Source organism: Nicotiana tabacum, chromosome 6 (assembly GCF_000715075.1).
Source record: "Nicotiana tabacum cultivar K326 chromosome 6, ASM71507v2, whole genome shotgun sequence".
NCBI lineage: Eukaryota > Viridiplantae > Streptophyta > Magnoliopsida > Solanales > Solanaceae > Nicotiana > Nicotiana tabacum.
The window spans coordinates 102,657,533-102,676,110 of NC_134085.1; the positions used below are offsets into that span (position 1 = coordinate 102,657,533).

An 18,578-nucleotide genomic window follows, 5' to 3' on the forward strand; every position below is an offset into this window, starting at 1 on the left:
ACAGTCTGTTGCTTACAGTGGGAACTTATAGAGAATCTGGTTCTCTATATAGTGGGAACTTATCATGTGTCTCATTTACATACTTGTTTAGTAGTTAGCATTGTACCAAACTAATATAGGACCAGATCGTTATACAGTTTGGTTCATTAGTAACTAATGAAGTCTTGAGGTACTAGTCTTGGTTCATTGATAAGTTATGGTAATTTGAGTTTTGATGATTTGCCAAACAGTTTTTTCTAAAATGTTAACACCTAGAAAGGATCTACATGGATGCTCCACCAAATTTTGAGGAAGGACAATGAACGTACAGACCACCAAGATTCAACGGCCAATACTATGGTTGGTGGAAAACAAGAATGCATGATTTCATTATGGCTGAGGACTCAGAGCTGTGGGATGAAATCTGTGATGGACCTTTTGTTCCCATGAAAACTATTAGTGTGGGAACAGTTACAATCCCAAAAACAAGAAAAGAGTACACCGATGCTGATAGAAAGTCTATTGAGAAGAATTTTAGGGCAAATAAGTTCTTGTTTATGGCATCGGGCCAGATAAGTACAACCGCATCTCAGCTTACCAGTCTACTAAGGAGATTTGGGAAGCTCTTCAAACTGCCCATGAGGGAACTACTCAGGTTAAGCAGTCCAAAATTGATATGCTTAATACTGAGTATAAGCTTTTTGAGATGAAGGAGGATGAGTATATTCAAGATATGCACACACGTTTCACCTCCATTATCAATGAGCTTCACTCCCTTGGTGAAGTCATCCCAAGAAACAAGCTGGTCTAGAAAATACTTAGTGTTTTACCAGGTTCTTGGGAAAATAAAGTAAGTATTACTGAAGCCAAGGATTTGTAGAAGCTGACCATTGATGAACTCATTGGAAATCTCAAAACTTATGAGATGAAGAGAAAGAAGGATCTTGAAAGAAGAGAGTCCAAGAAGGAGAAGAACCTGGTTCTCAAGGCTGCCAACCGAGACTCAAGTAGTGATGAATCCGACATGGAGTATCTCACTCGAAGATTCCAAAAGATTATTAGAAAAAATGGTGGGATTCTGACGAGAGTCTGGCGTGTATAAAATTTAAACTTGTACTATGTCAAATTATAGTATAGAAAGATATCGAACCCACAGAGATTGGTTTATCTATTATACAGACGTTTCTTGTTTTAATTACTATTTGAGAAATCAGGAAGAGTTGAGTTGTGAATTAACTAACTAAAAATGCATGAATAGAGCAATAGAAAATATTTTGTTTTTCACAGATATAATAAAAAGGTGTTGGGATCATAACTTCACTTAATATTTCTTTTATGATTTTTAATTGCTCGTCACTACTTTCAGACCTTATTTACTTTAGTTACTTACTGAGTTGGTGTACTCGCGTTACTCCCTACACCTTGTGTGCAGATCCAGGTGCCCGAGCGGCAGAGTAAGGGTCCTCAGCATTATCAGAGTTTGCCGGAGAATGCAAGGTAGTTGCATGATGTCCGAAGCCCTGCTTTCTTCCTCTTATCCTTGTTTTTCCTGCATTTTAGACTTGTTATATATTATACAGTCAGACTTGTATATTTAGAGGCTCTAAACTCATGACACCAGATTATGGGGCTGTGTAGTTTCCTGTTATTTGACTTCTGCATATTTTCTGTTGCTTTAAACGTTTATAATGGAATTTGGTATTTAAAACCTGTGTTAAGAAATGGCTTATTGTTACAGGAAAAAGGGTTGTGATTTATTGATTGGTTGGCTTGCCTAGTAATGTGATAGGCGCCATCACGACTGGTATTTGGGGTCATGACATTCTCACAAATGTATAAATGCCTCTCACGATTACATTTATATATCATTACTTAAGTTGAACAATTAGTTGCATTCTTCTTGGTTATACAAATTAATCGTCAAAATAGTAATATTAAAGAGCCAGAAATATATGCTTAAAATAAAACTTGCTCTTTTTAGTAAGTCAATTTCGGTTGTCCTACTTGTTATAATTGATTACTACAATATTCGCCTCTTTCGATTACAATTAAGTGTAGAATCAATTTTAACATATAAGAGTTAGATGTCACTAAATAAAAGTTAACATTTATCAATACCAACATTAACTATATTACTCTTCCGCCTCTTTCGATTACAAAATTAGTAAGAAGTTAATGTTTAGTTCGAAATATATAGATGTTAACAAATTAAATAACACCTAACTATAAAGCAGATAAAATTTAATGAAAAACTTTAGCTCAAACATGTGAAATTGAGGGATAATATCTACTATTATATAGAAATATTAAGATCCATCACTCTCCCAACACAAGAAAAGTTACTCCATAATGGAGTTAGTACTGACAACGAAAATATTCTTGCCCATTAAATAAGAAAATAGAAAGAAATATTCAAGAGAATAATTCCCCCTATTTAATTAAAAACAGGTGCTAGAGTAATTTTCAATATTATAATTTATTCGGAACTAGAAATGAAGATACTGTAATAGCTAAAAGAAGAAAAGAAAGTAATGAAAGAAGCAAGGAAAAGAAGAAGCTCTCTCAAATTTGTGTACTCATCAGAAGCTCAATGTAGCACTATTTATAGGTGGAGTATATAATATAAATTGATTTCTCACATATATTTTCCCAAGTTGGAAACTTGCAAGTGCTTGTAGCTGTAAAGTTTGATGAAATGTAATTCTCCAAATCGGCAGGTGGACCATTTGCATGGACTTTTTTCATGTGCACAACTACTTTCATCATTTGTAAAGTTGCATACACCACTTTACTTTTAATTTTCAGCATTATAGTTCTTCTTTGCAAATTTGAAAAGTGAACTTTTTCTTCTCATTGTTCCTTTTTTCTTATTAATTTAATTATTTCCTACAAAGAAAGAGAAAAATATTAATACTAAAATTTAGATTCCAGCTCAACTTATGCATGATATTTTTCTCTTATCAAATTCTCTCACACTTAAATGTTTGCTTGTCCTCGAGCAAAAATAAAATCAAATAAACGTGGTAGCTAAACACTTTAAGTGAAATCATGAGAAGTTTTGACAGAGAAAAATTAATTAAGACTAATCCACGAGTTCAAACAACTTTAACCGTACTCATGTTCACCTATTGAGTATCGAAATCATAATAATTTTTTAATCCCAAGTGTGTCTCACTAGATGAAGAGAGATGTCCATATATCACACAATATATAGATAAAGAACAGAGAAGGGCATGAATAGAAAATTTTGCTCACTCTCAAATAAAAGTATCTCAAACTACTGGAAATTACCATAAGCTTGACTATTATATGATTCTCTACTAATATATGAGTCTATGAGTTGAGATCATGTAGGACTTTTACAAGGTTGTAATGAAGGCTTAGGGATCGGAAGGATACATATGGATAATAGTGACTCAAATTCCCTATAGGCTCTACACTTTATTTTATCGCTCAAGCACGATTGTCTTCCATATTCCTTTAAGCAATCGACATCCCCCTTCTTCTTCTTCTTTTTCTTCTTCTTCTTCTTCTTCTTCTTCTTTTTTAACGCATTCACAACTTTAATTTTTTTTTGAATTTCAGAAGCAACTATTTTTTTCTTTTTATAAAAACATCTCAAAAGATCAACAAGCTCAAATACTTGTTCTTACATCAGTTCTTTCCACAATTACACCTCACCCCTAGATTTTTACTTTTAGATCAACTCTTAAAGTACCCAAAGGGAATTGGGTAAACAAATAATAAGTCTTAACAACAAACAAGATAAAAGTTAAAGCTTGGCTAAAAAATAAGAATAATAATTTGTTTAGGCTCAACTGGGCTAACTAGGGATGAAGATCATCAAGGTAGATTAATTTAGGTTGTGGCTCAACAAAGAAGGCCTACTTTCATTTCTCAACTCAAAGATCTACCTAGAATTTCGCTTCAAACCACATTCAAGGCAAGTTCTAGATTTCCAAATAAGCAGGAGAACTAGACAATATAAGCTAACCGCACAATAAACTTAGAACCATAAAAATTATGGTTTCAATCACCAAGAAGTAAGTATGAGCTTAGAAAGGTATTCATAAAACCCGTGATTGGTACTTAATCAATTTCATTTTTTTAAGTCTCATGCATTTCAAGTCAAATCAAGTTTAGCCAACTTATTTACCAAAATAAATTAAACAACTAAGAGTCCTAAAAAAATGTTCGATTCAAAATATTACGACCATGGAAAAGAACCGAACAAGAAATCCATAGAAGTACATAAAATAAGCCGCCTTAGGAATAAGGCAACTCAATTTTTATCAAGTTTTTTTTTTCAGTTTTTTTAACCTTTTGCTTTTAATAGAGGAAAAAGAAAAAACTTTAAAGAAACACATATATAACAAAAATATTCCTCTACCCCAAGCTTAAACAATATCATGTCCTCATGATAAACAAATTTAAAAAAAAAATAATAAAGGTGCTTCCCTGATTTTTTTCGATTCTGGACTCATTTCCTTTTCCTTGGTTTCTCAAGGTTTTTTTTCATTAACAAAGACAAGATTATGGCAAAGAAAATATTCTTTTTCATGATAGGAGAAGACTTTCATTGTAGAAATTATGAGAGTGCATCTTTATCATGGCAAATTATATCAATACATACTAAATACACACACACACAGATATATATATATATATGTTAATACAAACATGCAATTATTATTTTTTACTCTTTTTATATATAAGAAACAAAAACTAAATTTATTAAATAAACTTACTAAAAAGAATATTACATGTTACTACTAATTACTTAAACAATTAAAGAGAGGGAAAGAAAATAGTTTTGAATTTAACATCGTCAGCTCGACTTATTTTAAAAATTAGGCAAAAAAGGATTGTTAAAGCCTGTTTGTTGAAGAATCTGCTGATATAATGCTTCAAACGATGACCGTTTACTTTGAATTTGTCTCCCCCATCTGTATGTTGTATTTCAATGGCACCATGGGGGTAACTTCTGTTACAATGTACGGTCTTCACCAACGTGACTTGAATTTTCCCAGGAATAATTTCAACCGATTATTGTACAAAAGAACTTGGTCTCCAATTGTAAACTCCTTATGGCAAATGAAGTTATCAAGCCATTTTGTTTTTTCTTTGTACATTTTAGCATTTTCATATATTTCACGTCTGAACTCCTCCAATTCATCAAGCTACAACAGACGAATTTTACATGCATCTGGCAAATTTAGATTTAACAACTTTTTAGTGCAATATGCTTTATGTTCAAGTTCCACGGGTAAATGACAAGCTTTTCCAAAAACTAATCTATAAGGAGATATGTCTATGGGAGTTTTGAAAGCAGTTCTGTATGCCCATAAAGCATCATCTAACTTTAAAGACCAATCTTTTCGAGAAGAACCAACAATTTTTTCTAAAATTCTTTTTAATTCTCTATTGGATACTTCAACTTGTCCGCTTGTTTGAGCATGATATGGAGTTTTTGTTTTATGAGTTACTCCATATCTTGACAACAAACTAGCAAATTGTTTATTTACAAAATGAGTTCCCCAATCGCTTATGATAACTCGTGGAGTTCCAAATCTAGAAAAAATATTTTTCTTGATAAAAGCACAAACAACATGAGCATCATTTTTTCTAGTGGCCATTGCTTCTACCAATTTTGAGACATAGTCAACAGAAACTAAAATATATTCACAACCGTTTGAAGGAGAAAAAGGACTCATAAAATCAATGTCCCAAACATCAAATATTTCACACATAAGGATAGAGTTAAGAGGCATCTCATCCCTTTTTGAAATGTTACCGCTTCTCTGACATTTGTCACAAGTGGCGACATAATTTCTTGCATCTCTAAATAAAGTGGGCCAAAAAAAAGCTTAAAGCACTTTTGCGGTTGTTCATCTTCCTCCATAGTGTCCTCCTACAACTCCATCATGACAGTGGCTTAAGATATTGTTCATCTCTATTTCTGCTACACATCTCCTGATCATACCATCTGCACAAAATTTAAACAAGTAAGGATCTTCCCAAAAATAGTATCTTATTTCTTTTTTGAGCTTTTTTCTTTGTTCATAAGATAAATCTTTTGGAATCCATCCTCCAACTAAGTAGTTGGCAATGTCAGCAAACTAAGGTGTTTGATTTGTAACTGTAGCGACTGTATAAACATGCTCATCAGGAAATTCCTCCTTGATATTTGTTGTTTCAGTTGGAGGATTTTTCAAACGTGATAGGTGGTCAGCCACCTGATTTTATGAACCTTTTCAATCTTTTATTTCAAGATCAAATCTTGCGAAAGAAGTATCCATCTTAGCAATCTAGGTCTAGCATCTTTCTTTGCTAAGAGGTATTTTAAAGCAGCATGATCAGTAAATACTGCAACTTTCATTCCTATCAAATAGGAATTAAATTTGTCAAATGCAAATACTACTGCAAGTAGCTCCTTCTCAGTTGTGGCATAATTCTTTTGAGCTTCATTGAGGGTTCTACTGGCGTAGCAAATAGGCCTAGAAATCTTGTCTCTCTTTTGTCCCAATATTGCTCCAACTGCTATATCAATTGCATCACACATTATTTCAAATGGTTCGCTCCAATCAGGAGAAACAACAATTGGAGCATTAGTCAAATGTTCCTTGAGAATCTCAAATGCTTTCCTGCAATTATCTGAAAATTCAAACTTCATATCTTTCATCAGTAGGTTAGTCAAAGGTTTTGAAATTTTTGAAAAATCTTTTATAAACCTTCTATAAAAACCTGTATGTTCTTCTATAGTTACCTTTAACAGTGGTAGGAGGGGGTAATCCTGCTATAAGATCAATTTTAGCCTTATCATTCCTTTAGCAAAATTTTACGTCCTAAAACAATTCCCTCTGTTACCGTGAAGTGATATTTTTCCCAATTAAGAACCAAATTTGTCTCTTTACATCTTTTAAGTACCAAAGTTAAATGATAGAGACAATCTTCAAATGTCATACCAAAAAGTGTTTAAATCATCCATAAAAATTTCAAGAAACTTTTCTGTCATATCTGAGAAAATTGCCGACATGCAACGCTGAAATGTAGCAGGAGCGTTACATAGTCCAAATTGCATTCTTCTGTAAGCATACGTACCTTGGGGGCATGTGAATGTGGTCTTTTCCTGATCTTCTGGAGCAATTGGTATCTGATTATATCCTGAATATCCGTCAAGAAAGTAGTAAAAACCATGGCCTGCGGCTAGAAGTTTCACCACTTCTTTCTTGACGACTTCCTGCATTGCTTGGTTTAGTCTCCTCTAGGGTTGGACTATTGGCTTGTAATTATCCTCCATAAGAATCGTATGCGTGCAAATAGGTGGACTGATTCCATTGATGTCAGCTATAGTCCATCCTAAGGCTCTTTTGTGTTCTCTTAAGACCTTCATTAGTTTTATTTCTTGTTCTACAGTCAAAGAAGATGAAATAATTACTGGAAATAATTTAGGTTCAAGAAAAACATATTTCAAATGAGAAGGAAGAGTTTTGAGTTTAATTTTTGGTTGAACTTCTTCTAGTGAGACTTTCTCATTTTCAGAATCTTTTTCCAGTATTTCAACTTCTTTTTTGATTGTGATGTCATCATCACTTGTGGTACCTGACTATGCCAAACATCTTTCCAATGAATCAGTAATTAGTTGATCATCTTTATATTCATCAGCAAGGTGATTCAACAAATCAATTTGAAAACAAGATGATGATGAGTCATCCTCATGATATTTCATTATTTTCTGCATATCAAAAATCACTCTTTCCTCATCAACTCATAAAATTAATTGTCTTTGATGGACATCAATTATTGCTCTTCCTGTTGCAAGAAATGGTCTACCTAAAATCAATGGTACCTCAGTATTTTCTTCTATTTCAAGTACTATAAAATCTACTGGAAATATAAAGACACACCAATTGTAGTACTTTCCTTTCGGTTTTTTAGTACTTTGATCAGCCAATTGTAGAGACACACCAGTGCCCTTCATTTCACCAAGTTATAATTTCCAAAAAATTGAAAAAGGCATTAGATTTATTAAAGCACCTGAATCACATAATGCTTTTTCAAAGTGAGCACCTCCCAAAGTACAAAGAATTGTAAAACTGCCTGGATCACCAAGTTTCTATGGAAGCTTATTTTGAAGTATAGCACTACATTTTTATTTAAGCTTAACTACTGAAACTTCTTCCAGTTTTCGTTTACTTGACAAATTGTTTTTAAGAAATTTAGGATATGCCGGCATTTGCTTCAAAGCATCTGTAAAAGGTATGTTAATGTAAAGTTGTTTTAAAATTTCTAGAAACTTTGAGAACTGTTTGTCAAGCTTTTCTCTTTGTAGCTTTTGGGGAAATGGAAGGGGTACAGAGTAAGGATTTGTCATCAATTTACAGAGTAAGGATTGGTTCGAGCCCGGTGAGGCTAGGCTATTGAGGACAGATTTGGTGCAGGATGCCTTAGAAAAGGTGAAGGTAATTCAGGAGAGGCTTCGTACAGCGCAGTCGAGGCAAAAGAGTTATGCTGACAGGAAGGTTTGAGATGTGTCCTACATAGTGGGTGAGAAGGTTCTGTTGAAGGTTTCACCCATGAAGGGTGTTATGTGAATGGGGAAGAAGGGGAAGTTGAGTCCTCGGTTTATTGGGCCTTTTGAGGTGTTTCGGAGGATTGGGGAGATGGCTTATGAGCTTGCTTTGCCACCCAGCTTGTCGAGTGTGCATCTGGTATTTCATGTTTCTATGCTCTGGAAGTGTATTGGGGATCCGTCTCATGTTTTGGATTTTAGCATGGTTCAGTTGGATGATGATTTGACTTATGATATAGAGCAAGTAGCTATTTTGGGTCGACAGGTTCGAAAGTTGAGATCAAAGGATATAGCATCAGTGAAAGTGCAGTGGAGAGGTCAGCCCATGGAGGAGGCTGCCTGGGAGACCGTGCGAGAGACGCAGAGCAGATATCTTCACCTGTTTGAGGCTTCAGGTATGTTTCTTGACTCGTTCAAGGACGAACGTTTGTTTAAGTTGGGGAGGATGTGACGACTCGGCCAGTTGTCTTATGAGTTACCGCTCTGTTTCCCCCATTTCTGCTTCTTTATGCTTTGTTTATCCGTGTTATGTGGTATCGGGTTGGTCAGATCGAATCCGGAATGATTTTGGTAAGGTTTGAGACACTTAGTCTCATTTAAGGAAGCTTAAGTTGGAAAAGTCAACCGTATGTTGAATTATGTGTTTAGAGGGTTCGGGTGTGAGTTTTGATGGTTTGATTAGCTTCGGGAGGTGATTTATGACTTAGGAGCGTGATCGGAATGCGTTTCGAAGGTTCGGAGTAGTTTTAGGCTTGAATTGGCGAAGTTGATATTTTGGCGATTTTCGGTTGGTAGGCAAGATTTTGATATAGAGGTCGGAATGGAATTCCGAGAGTTGTAGTTGCTCCGTTGTGTCATTTGGGACGTGTATGCAAAATTTCAAGTCCTTCGAACGTGGTTTGGTTGGGTTTTAGATTAAAAACGGAATTTGGAAGATTTTAGAAAATTTGGCTTGAATCTGATGTGTTTTGGTTGTTTTGATGTTGTTTGAGGTGTTTTGAAGATTGGCACTAGTTTGAATAAGGTATTAGGATATGGTTGTGCCTTTGGTTGAGGTTCCGGGGGCCTCGGGATGATTTCGGATGGTTGACGGGGAGTTGAGATGTTGTTGAACTGCAGAAATTTTCTGCTTCTGGTATTTCTGCACCTGCGGATTGGGGACCGCAGGTGCGATCTCGCAGATGCGGGGGATGAAACCGCAGAAGCGGAATTAAGCTGGGATCTAGGAAACCGCAGAAGCGATTAATGGACCGCACCGGCGATGGCATAGGTGCAGCTGATGCATCGCAGATGCGGATTGGGGCTGAGTTAACGAAAAACCGCATAAGCGGTTGGATGACCGCAAATACGGTACCGCAGAAGCGGTGGACTGTCCGCAGATGTGAAAATTCTTGGACCAGAGGGTATATATGTCATCTTCGCAAAATTTTGCTAAGTTTATCATTTTTGAAGACGGGGAAGAGGCTAAGGCATAGGATTTCGAGAGGAACCAAAGGATATCAGTTGGGTAAGTTCCCTAAGTTTAATTACTTGGGTTTAAGATCACTTTTCCATTGTTTAATCATGGATTTAGTGGAGATTAAGGAAGAAAAATTGGGGGTTAGGGCTTGAGATTAAGAGACCTTTAAATGGGGATTTGAGGGGTCATTTAGACTCTAATTTCAATGTTCTTGATATGTATAGACTCGTGGGAGGATAAGGATTCCGCTGATGTGATTTTTATTGAGTTTCGAGATGTGGGCTCGGGGGTCGAGTTTTGGCCAATTTCGAGATTTTTGGTAATTTTTTGATTGTTTTCGCTTGGGCTTCGTTCCCTTAGCATATTTTGATGCCGTGATTCTAATTTTGGATAGATTCGATGCAAATGGAGGCCGATTCGAGGGGCAAAGGCATGGTTTAGTAGTATTTTCACGGTTTGAGGTAAGTAACCATTGTAAATCTGGAACTGAGGGTACAAACCCCGGTATTTGACTTGTTTTGATAAATGCGGTGATGCACATGCTAGGTGACGAGCGTGTGGGCGTGCACCGGTAGGGATTGTGACTTGGTCCATCCCATAGTGACTATTAACCCGCGTAATTGATTTGGAACCTTATGATATTTCGTACTTTAGCTATTTATACTATATTATGGGTTGTATGCCGTGTTTTGGACCTTGTGCCGACTTGTTGAGACCCTTAAGGGCATTTTTACTATTTTTACTCACTTTACTTGTTGAAAGCATAACCTCAGTCATGTTTACCTGTTTAAATGTTTAAAAACAGGTTTTATCACTCCACTTCTAATTGTGAGGACTGTTTGGGCTGAGTTCCCTAATTTCTATTGTGGTGCCCGAGAGGCTGTGAGGTTATTGACTGAGAGAGGTTGAGAACCTAATAGTGAGGGTATTATATGTTATGGATTAGGCTGCACGCCGCAGCGATATATATACTGGATCGAGTGCCACACCGCAGCGACATATATATATATATATATTGGATCGGGTTGCGCGCTGCGGCGATATGATGTTTGGGCTGTCAGAGCCCCTCTGAAGTCTGTACACCCCCGGTGAGCGTAGTCGACTATAAATTACGGATCGAGCTGCACGTCGTAGCGGTTACTATGATTTCTATTACTATGAGATATTAATGAGCTGAGTGCTGAGAGCGAGTATTCGGTGACGAGAGTTGAGTCACGAGTAACTGAGAGTCCATATTCTGAGTGATACCTTGCCCGAGGGGGCCAGCTATGATAGTTTTACTGATGTCACTCTTTTTTTAAAATAAGCCTCTGTTGGAAAAAATACTAAGTATATGATTTCAAGTGTTTAAACTGAAGTTTGATGATTTTTCGACGAAATTGGTTTTAAACTATGAAGTTGACCTGTTATTCTGTTGTTTTCTTCAATTATATGATTTTTAACTACTCGTCACTACTTTTAGACCTTATTTACTTTAGTTACTTACTGAGTTGGCGTACTCATGTTACTCCATGCACCTTGTGTGCAGATCCTGGTGCCCGAGCGGTAGAGTGAGGGTCCTCAGCATTATCAGAGTTTGCCGGAAACTGCAAGGTAGCTACATGGCATCCGCAGCCCTACTTTCTTCCTCTTATCCTTGTTTTCCCGCATTTTTGACTTGTTATGTATTAGACAATCAGACTTTATATTTAGAGGCTCTAGACTCGTGACACCAGATTATGGGGCTGTGTAGTTTCCTGTTATTTGACTTTCGCATATTTTCTGTTGCTTTACACGTTTATAATGGAATTTGGTATTTAAAACCTATGTTAGGAAATGGCTTATTGTTAAAGGAAAAAGGGTTGTAATTCATTGATTGGTTGGCGTGACAAGTAATGTGATAGGCGCCATCACGACTGGTATTTGGGGTCGTGACAAGTTGGTATCAGAGCCTAGGTTACGTAGGTCTCACAGATGGTGAGGACACGAGCTACCGGGCAGGGTGGACGACCACCAGTTGGGGCCACCAGAGGCCGAGGATGAGTTCGAGGCCGTGGTAGGGGCAGAGCAACTAGGGCAGCACCTGCAGATCCACCAGTTGCCCCAGTTCAGGATTAGGTCCCAGCTGTGGACGCTATAGAAGCACCAGCTCATGCACCAACTGTGCCCATTGTGATTCCAGGCCTACAGAAGGCTTTAGCTCAGATCTTATTAGTGTGTACCGGTTTGGCTCAGGCGGTTTCAGTTACTACTACCGCAGCTACTTCTCAGGCCGGGGAGGCACCCAGACTCCCGTTGCTCGCACACCTGAGCAGGTTGTGCAGGGACTCTAGACACCGGGGGAACCTCCATCCCAGCCGGTTGCACGAGCTCAGGAGTTTGTGGTACTAGTTATGCCAGACGACGAGCAGCATCAACTAGAGAGGTTTGGTAGATTCAAGCCTCCGACCTTCAGCGGTGTAGAGGGCGAGAATGCCCAGGGGTTCTTGGATAAGTGTTAGATGATGCTTCATACAGCGGCGATACTAGAGACCAGTGGTGTAGCTTTTGCCACCTTTTAGTTTTCTGGGGCTGCCTTCACTTGGTAGGAGGCGTAGGCCTGTTGGTGTAGTGCCCCTTACCTGGCAGCTATTCTTTGTTCTCTTTCTGGAGAAGAATGTTTTACAGTCTCACTGAGAGGAGCTGCACAGGCAGTTCGAGCAGTTGCATCAGGGATAGATGACTGTGACGCAGTATGAGATGCGGTTCTCTGAGTTAGCCCATCATGTTATTTGGTTGGTTCCCACAGATCGAGAGAGGATTATGAGGTTTGTTGATGGTCTCACATATCAGCTTCGGATTCTCATGACTAGGGAGAGGATGACATGTGCTACTTTCGAGGAGGTTGTTGACATCGCCCGTGAGATCGAGTCAGTTCGCCGCCAGGAGTGAGAGGAGAGGGAGGCTAAGAGGCCTCAGGGATCTGGTAGTTTTAGTGGTGCTCCTTCGAGGGGCCAGTTCCAACAGTGTAGAGGCCGCCCATTCAGACAAGCTCATTCGGCTCATCCAGGTTATCATGGGGCATCATCGGGTCATGGTTCTCACAATTCTCATCAAGGCCACCCATCACTCAGTGGCCACCCAGCCCAGAGTTCGTCCCGTGCTCTATTAGTGCAGGGTTCTTCCATGTCAGGTCCTTCTACTAGTTATTCTGGTGCCAGGGGTTCCCTTCAGTCCCCATCTCCACCATCGCGGAGTTGTTATGAGTGCGGAGATTGGGCATATAAGGAGGTAGTGTCCTCGTCTTCATGATGGTCAGTCTTAGTAGAGGGGTCAACCCTCGACTTCTGCTCCAATTACTTCACCACCTGCCCAACCAGCTAGGGGTAGAGGTTAGTCAGCTAGGGGTCATCCTAGAGGGGGAGGTCGATCAGGTGGTGTCAGGCTCATTTCTATGCTCTCCCGGGTAGATCAGATGTTGCTGTTTCATATGTCGTGATTTCAAGTATTGTTTCAGTCTGCCACAGAGATGCCTCTATATTATTTGATCCTGGTTCCACCTTTTCTTATGTGTCATCATTCTTTGCCTATTATCTGGATACGCCTCGTGAGTATCTTGTTTCACTTGTTCATGTATCTACTCCAGTGGGTGATATTGTTGTCATAGACCGTGTGTACCAGTCGTGTATAGTAACTATTAGGGCTCTGGAGACCCATGTGGATATTTTATTATTGTGTATGGTGGATTTCGATGTCATTTTGGGCATGGACTGGTTATCTTCGTGTCGTGTTATTCTGGATTGTCATGCCAAGACAGTCACATTGGCTATACTGGGTATGCCATGGATTGACTGGCGAGGTTTGACTGATTATGTACCTAGTAGAGTGATCGCATTCTTAAAGGCCCAGCGTATGGTTGGGAAGGGATGTCTTTTGTATCTAAACTTTGTGAGGGATGTCGGAGTTGAGACTCCTAGTATTGATTCTGTCCCAGTTTTGAGGTATTTTCCCGATGTGTTTCCGGTAGACCTGTCGGGTATGCCACCGGATAGGGACATCGATTTTAGTATTGACTTGGTGCTGGGCACTTAGCCCATTTCTATGGTGCCATATTGTATGGCACCAGCGGAGTTGAAGGAATTAAAAGAGCAGCTTCAGGAACTTCTCGATAAGGGGTTCATTTGGCCTAGTGTGTCACCTTGGGGTGCACCGGTTCTATTTGTGAAGAAAGAGGATGGCACTATGAGGATGTGCATTGATTATAGGCAATTGAACAAGGTAACAGTTAAGAACAGGTATCCTTTGCCTCGCATTGATGATTTATTCGACCAACTTCAGGGAGCGAGAGTGTTCTCCAAGATTGATCTCCGTTCAGGTTATCACCAGTTGAAGATCAGGGACTCAGATATTCTTAAGACAGCTTTCAGGACCCGATATGGTCATTATGAGTTCTTGGTGATGTCTTTTGGGTTGACCAATGCCCCAGCAGCGTTCATGCATTTGATGAACAGTGTGTTCCGTCCTTATCTTGATTCGTTTGTCATAGTCTTCATTGATGATATTCTGGTGTATTCGCGTAGTCAGGAGGAGCACACGAAGCATTTGAGAGTTGTGTTGCAGAGATTGAGGGAGGAGAAGCTTTATGCAAAATTCTCCAAGTGAGAGTTTTGGCTCAGTTCAGTGGCTTTCTTGGGGCACGTGATGTCCAGCGAGGGTATTCAGGTTGATCCAAAGAAGATAGAGGCGGTTTACAGTTGGCCTAGACCGTCCTCAGCCACAGAGATCCACAGCTTTCTTGGTTTGGCGGGTTATTATCGTCATTTTGTTCAGGGATTCTCATCTATCGCATTGCCCTTGACCAAGTTGACCCAGAAGGTTGCTTCATTTGTATGGTCGTACGAGTGTGAGGAGAGCTTTTAGAAGCTCAAAACAGCTTTGACCATAGCACCAGTGTTAGTTTTGCCATCAGCTTCAAGTTCAATTACCGTGTATTGTGATGTTTCGAGAGTTGGCATTGGTTGTGTGTTGATATAGGAGGGTAAAGTTATTGCTTATGCTTCTCGTCAGTTGAAGCCCCATGAGAAAAACTACCCCGTTCATAATTTTGAGTTGGCTGCCATAGTTCACACAATGAAGATTTGGACGCATTACTTGTATGGTGTGTCTTGTGAGGTGTTTACTAATCATTGTAGCCTCCAGCACTTATTCAAATAGAAGGATCTCAAATTGAGGCAGCGGAGGTGGTTGGAGTTGCTTAAGGATTAGGATATCGCTATATTGTACCATCCGAGGAAGGCCAATACGGTGGCCAATACGGTGGCCGATACTTTGAGCCGAAAGGCGGTGAGTATGGAGAGTTTGGCATATATTCCAGTTGGGGAGAGACCTTATGCAGTTGATGTGTAGGCCTTGGCCAATCGGTTCATAAGATTAGATGTTTCGGAGCCCAGTTGGGTATTGGCTTGTGTTGTTTCTCGGTCTTCCTTATATGATCGCATCAGAGAGACCCAGTATGATGATCCGCATTTGCTTGTCCTTAAGGACAGAGTTCAGCACGATGACGCTAGAGATGTGACCATTGGTGATGATGGGGTGTTGAGGATACAGGGCCGGATCTGTATGCCCAATGTAGATAGGCTTCGGGAGTTGATTCTGGAGGAGGCCAATAGCTCACGGTATTCCATTAATCCGGGTTCCGCGAAGATGTATCAGGATTTGAGACAGCACTATTAGTGGCATAAAATGAATAAAGACATTGTGGAATTTGTAGCTCGGTGTCACAATTGTCACCATGTGAAATATGAGCATCAGAGACCGGGTGGCTTGCTTCAGTGGATAGATATTCCCAAGTGGAAGTGGGAGAGGATCACTATGGTGTTTGTTGTTGGACTTCCACAGACTTTGAGAAAGTTTGATGTTATTTGGGTGATTATGGATCGGCTGACCAAGTTCATGCACTTCATTCCTATGTGTACTACTTATTCTTTAGAGCGGTTGGCAAAGATCTATATCCGGGAGATTGTTCGGTTGCATGGTGTCCCAGTTTCCATCATTTCAGATAGGGGCACTCAGTTTACTTCGTAGTTTTAAAGGTCTGTGCAATGAGAGTTGGGTACTCATATTGAGTTGAGCACAGCCTTTCACCCTCAGACGGACGGGCAGTCCGAGCGCACTATTCAGATATTGGAGGACATTTTGCGTGCTTATGTCATTGATTTTGGAGGGTCATGGGATTAGTTTCTACCACTTGCAGAGTTTGCTTATAACAACAGCTACCAGTCGAGTATTCAGATGACTCCATATGAGGCTTTGTATGTGAGGCGGTGTAGATCTATAATTGGTTGGTTCGAGCCCGGTGAGGCTAGGCTATTGAGGACAGATTTGGTGCAGGATGCCTTAGAAAAGGTGAAGGTAATTCAGGAGAGGCTTCGTACAGCGCAGTCGAGGCAAAAGAGTTATGCTGACAGGAAGGTTCGAGATGTGTCCTACATAGTGGGTGAGAAGGTTCTGTTGAAGGTTTCGCCCGTGAAGGGTGTTATGTGAATCGGGAAGAAGGGGAAGTTGAGTCCTCGGTTCATTGGGCCTTTTGAGGTGCTTCGGAGGATTGGGGAGATGGCTTATGAGCTTGCTTTGCCACCCAGCTTGTCGAGTGTGAATCTGGTATTTCATGTTTCTATGCTCCGGAAGTGTATTGGGGATCCGTCTCATGTTTTGGATTTTAGCATGGTTCAGTTGGATGATGATTTGACTTATGATGTGGAGCAAGTAGCTATTTTGGGTCGACAGGTTCGAAAGTTGAGATCAAAGGATATAGCATTAGTGAAAGTGCAGTGGAGAGGTCAGCCCGTAGAGGAGGCTACCTGGGAGACCGTGCGAGAGACGCAGAGCAGATATCTTCACCTGTTTGAGGCTTCAGGTATGTTTCTTGACTCGTTCAAGGACGAACGTTTGTTTAAGTTAGGGAGGATGTGATGACCCGGCCAGTTGTCTTATGAGTTACCGCTCTGTTTCCCCCATTTCTGCTTCTTTATGCTTTGTTTATCCGTGTTATGTGGTATCGGGTTGGTCAGATTGAATCCGGAATGATTTTGGTAAGGTTTGAGACACTTAGTCTCATTTAAGGAAGCTTAAGTTGGAAAAGTCAACCGAATGTTGAATTAGGTGATTAGAGGGTTCGGGTGTGAGTTTCGATGGTTTGATTAGCTTCGGGAGGTGATTTATGACTTAGGAGCGTGATCGGAATGCGTTTCGAAGGTTCGGAGTAGTTTTAGGCTTGAATTGGCGAAGTTGATATTTTGGCGATTTTCGGTTGGTAGGTAAGATTTTGATATAGAGGTCGGAATGGAATTCCGAGAGTTGCAGTTGCTCCGTTGTGTCATTTGGGACGTGTATACAAAATTTCAAGTCATTCGAACGTGGTTTGTTTGGGTTTTAGATTAAAACGGAATTTGGAAGATTTTAGAAAATTTGGCTTGAATCCGACGTGTTTTGGTTGCTTTGATGTTGTTTGAGGTGTTTTGATGATTGGCACTAGTTTGAATAAGGTATTAGGATATGGTTGTGCCTTTGGTTGAGGTCCCGGGGGCCTCGAAATGATTTCGGATGGTTGACGGGGAGTTGAGATGTTGTTGAACCGCAGAAATTTTCTGCTTCTGGTATTTCCGCACCTGCGGATTGGGGACCGCAGGTGCGATCTCGCAGATGCGGGGGATGAAACCGCAAAAGTGGAATTAAGCTGGGATCTAGGAAACCGCAGAAGCGGTTAATGGACCGCACCGGCGATGGCGTAGGTGCAACTGATGCATCGCAGATGCGGATTGGGGCTGAGTTAACGAAAAACCGCAGAGGCGGTTGGATGACCGCAAATGCGGTACCGCAGAAGCGGTAGACTGGCCGTACATGTGAAAATTCTTGGACCAGAGGGTATATGTCTTCGCAAAATTTTGCTAAGTTTATCATTTTTGAAGACGGGGAAGAGGCTAAGGCATAGGATTTCGAGAGGAACCAAAGGATATCAGTTGGGTAAGTTCCCTAAGCTTAATTACTTGGGTTTAAGATCTCTTTTCCATTGTTTAATCATGGTTTTAGTGGAGATTAAGGAAGAAAAATTGGGGGTTAGGGCTTGAGATTAAGAGACCTTTAAATGGGGATTTGAGGTGTCATTTGGACTCTAATTTCAATGTTCTTGATATGTATAGACTCGTGGGAGGATAAGGATTCCGTTGATGTGATTTTTATCGAGTTTCGAGATGTGGGCCCGGGGGTCGAGTTTTGGCCAATTTCGAGATTTTTGGTAATTTTTGATTGTTTTCGCTTGGGCTTCGTTCCCTTAGCATATTTTGATGCCGTGATTTTAATTTTGGATAGATTTGACGCAAATGAAGGCCGATTCGAAGGCAAAGGCATGGTTTAGTAGTATTTTCACGGTTTGAGGTAAGTAACCATTATAAATCTGGAACTGAGGGTACAACCCCCGGTATTTGACTTGTTTTGATAAATGCGGTGACGCACATGCTAGGTGACGAGTGTGTGGGCGTGCACCAGTAGGGATTGTGACTTGGTCCATCCCGTAGCGACTATTAACCCGCATAATTGATTTGGAACCTTATG

General features: G+C 39.9%; 1 protein-coding gene across 1 annotated transcript; it reads left to right on the forward strand.

The window, feature by feature from the left end:
* Positions 1-356: 356 nt before the first annotated feature.
* Positions 357-790, forward strand: LOC142181960 (uncharacterized). Its single transcript, XM_075255677.1, has 2 exons — positions 357-518; positions 635-790. Exons 1-2 carry the CDS (start codon positions 357-359, stop codon positions 788-790), a joined length of 318 nt encoding a protein of 105 aa, XP_075111778.1.
* Positions 791-18,578: the final 17,788 nt, after the last annotated feature.

What these genes read in the sequence shown, in the direction of transcription:
- LOC142181960 (XM_075255677.1), top strand. Translation starts at nt 357, where the DNA reads ATGCATGATTTCATTATGGCTGAGGACTCAGAGCTGTGGGATGAAATC. An exon ending in CTATTGAGAAGAATTTTAGG is followed by an intron (nt 519 to 634) that starts GCAAATAAGTTC and finishes GGAACTACTCAG; the next exon opens with GTTAAGCAGTCCAAAATTGA.